The sequence below is a fragment of the Microplitis mediator genome, chromosome 7 (genome assembly GCF_029852145.1).
Source record: "Microplitis mediator isolate UGA2020A chromosome 7, iyMicMedi2.1, whole genome shotgun sequence".
NCBI lineage: Eukaryota > Metazoa > Arthropoda > Insecta > Hymenoptera > Braconidae > Microplitis > Microplitis mediator.
In genome coordinates this window covers 12,865,700-12,867,623 of record NC_079975.1, presented here as the reverse complement: position 1 = coordinate 12,867,623, position 1,924 = coordinate 12,865,700, and the positions used below count along the sequence as shown (strand labels likewise).

Sequence of the window (1,924 nt, the reverse complement as noted above, 5' to 3'; positions counted from 1 at the left end):
TAAAATCTAGGTATTGTTTGTATCCTCATGGTTAATTTTTCAAGGAAATTTGTCATAGCCTATCGTAATTGGTTGACTTGAGTTCAAAAATAACATTCGTTGATAATTTCATATAAATATATGTAAAATACATGTATTGAGACAATGTGAGTTGTCTTCTTCGTCTTGAGCCGTGTGGTTCCCGGTTTTCCCCGTCTCGTAGCCGTGTGAAACTACACAAATCATAGTGTCATGATCACATGACTAATTGTCACGTCAACGCATGTCCGTAAGAGTGTAATAATAATAATAATAATAATAATAATAATAATAATAATAATAATAATAATAATAATAATAATAATAATAATAATAATAATAATAATAATAATAATAATAATAATAATAATAATAATAATAATAATAATAATAATAATAATAATAATAATAATAATAATAATAATAATAATAATAATAATAATAATAATAATAATAATAATAATAATAATAATAATAATAATAATAATAATAATAATAATAATAATAATAATAATAATAATAATAATAATAATAATAATAATAATAATAATAATAATAATAATAATAATAATAATAATAATAATAATAATAATAATAATAATAATAATAATAATAATAATAATAATAATAATAATAATAATAATAATAATAATAATAATAATAATAATAATAATAATAATAATAATAATAATAATAATAATAATAATAATAATAATAATAATAATAATAATAATAATAATAATAATAATAATAATAATAATAATAATAATAATAATAATAATAATAATAATAATAATAATAATAATAATAATAATAATAATAATAATAATAATAATAATAATAATAATAATAATAATAATAATAATAATAATAATAATAATAATAATAATAATAATAATAATAATAATAATAATAATAATAATAATAATAATAATAATAATAATAATAATAATAATAATAATAATAATAATAATAATAATAATAATAATAATAATAATAATAATAATAATAATAATAATAATAATAATAATAATAATAATAATAATAATAATAATAATAATAATAATAATAATAATAATAATAATAATAATAATAATAATAATAATAATAATAATAATAATAATAATAATAATAATAATAATAATAATAATAATAATAATAATAATAATAATAATAATAATAATAATAATAATAATAATAATAATAATAATAATAATAATAATAATAATAATAATAATAATAATAATAATAATAATAATAATAATAATAATAATAATAATAATAATAATAATAATAATAATAATAATAATAATAATAATAATAATAATAATAATAATAATAATAATAATAATAATAATAATAATAATAATAATAATAATAATAATAATAATAATAATAATAATAATAATAATAATAATAATAATAATAATAATAATAATAATAATAATAATAATAATAATAATAATAATAATAATAATAATAATAATAATAATAATAATAATAATAATAATAATAATAATAATAATAATAATAATAATAATAATAATAATAATAATAATAATAATAATAATAATAATAATAATAATAATAATAATAATAATAATAATAATAATAATAATAATAATAATAATAATAATAATAATAATAATAATAATAATAATAATAATAATAATAATAATAATAATAATAATAATAATAATAATAATAATAATAATAATAATAATAATAATAATAATAATAATAATAATAATAATAATAATAATAATAATAATAATAATAATAATAATAATAATAATAATAATAATAATAATAATAATAATAATAATAATAATAATAATAATAATAATAATAATAATAATAATAATAATTGATAACAAGAAGGCTTCAGATTCCGACTCCTTTGTCG

The 1,924-nt window shown here is 6.1% G+C and overlaps 1 protein-coding gene across 1 annotated transcript; it reads left to right on the top strand.

The window, feature by feature from the left end:
* Window positions 1–581: 581 nt before the first annotated feature.
* Window positions 582–1,469, top strand: LOC130671592 (probable serine/threonine-protein kinase clkA; the record flags this gene model as incomplete). The annotated part of the gene is made up of 1 exon (XM_057475572.1): window positions 582–1,469. A coding segment is annotated over one exon (888 nt), but the record flags the coding sequence as incomplete, so codon positions are not given.
* Window positions 1,470–1,924: the final 455 nt, after the last annotated feature.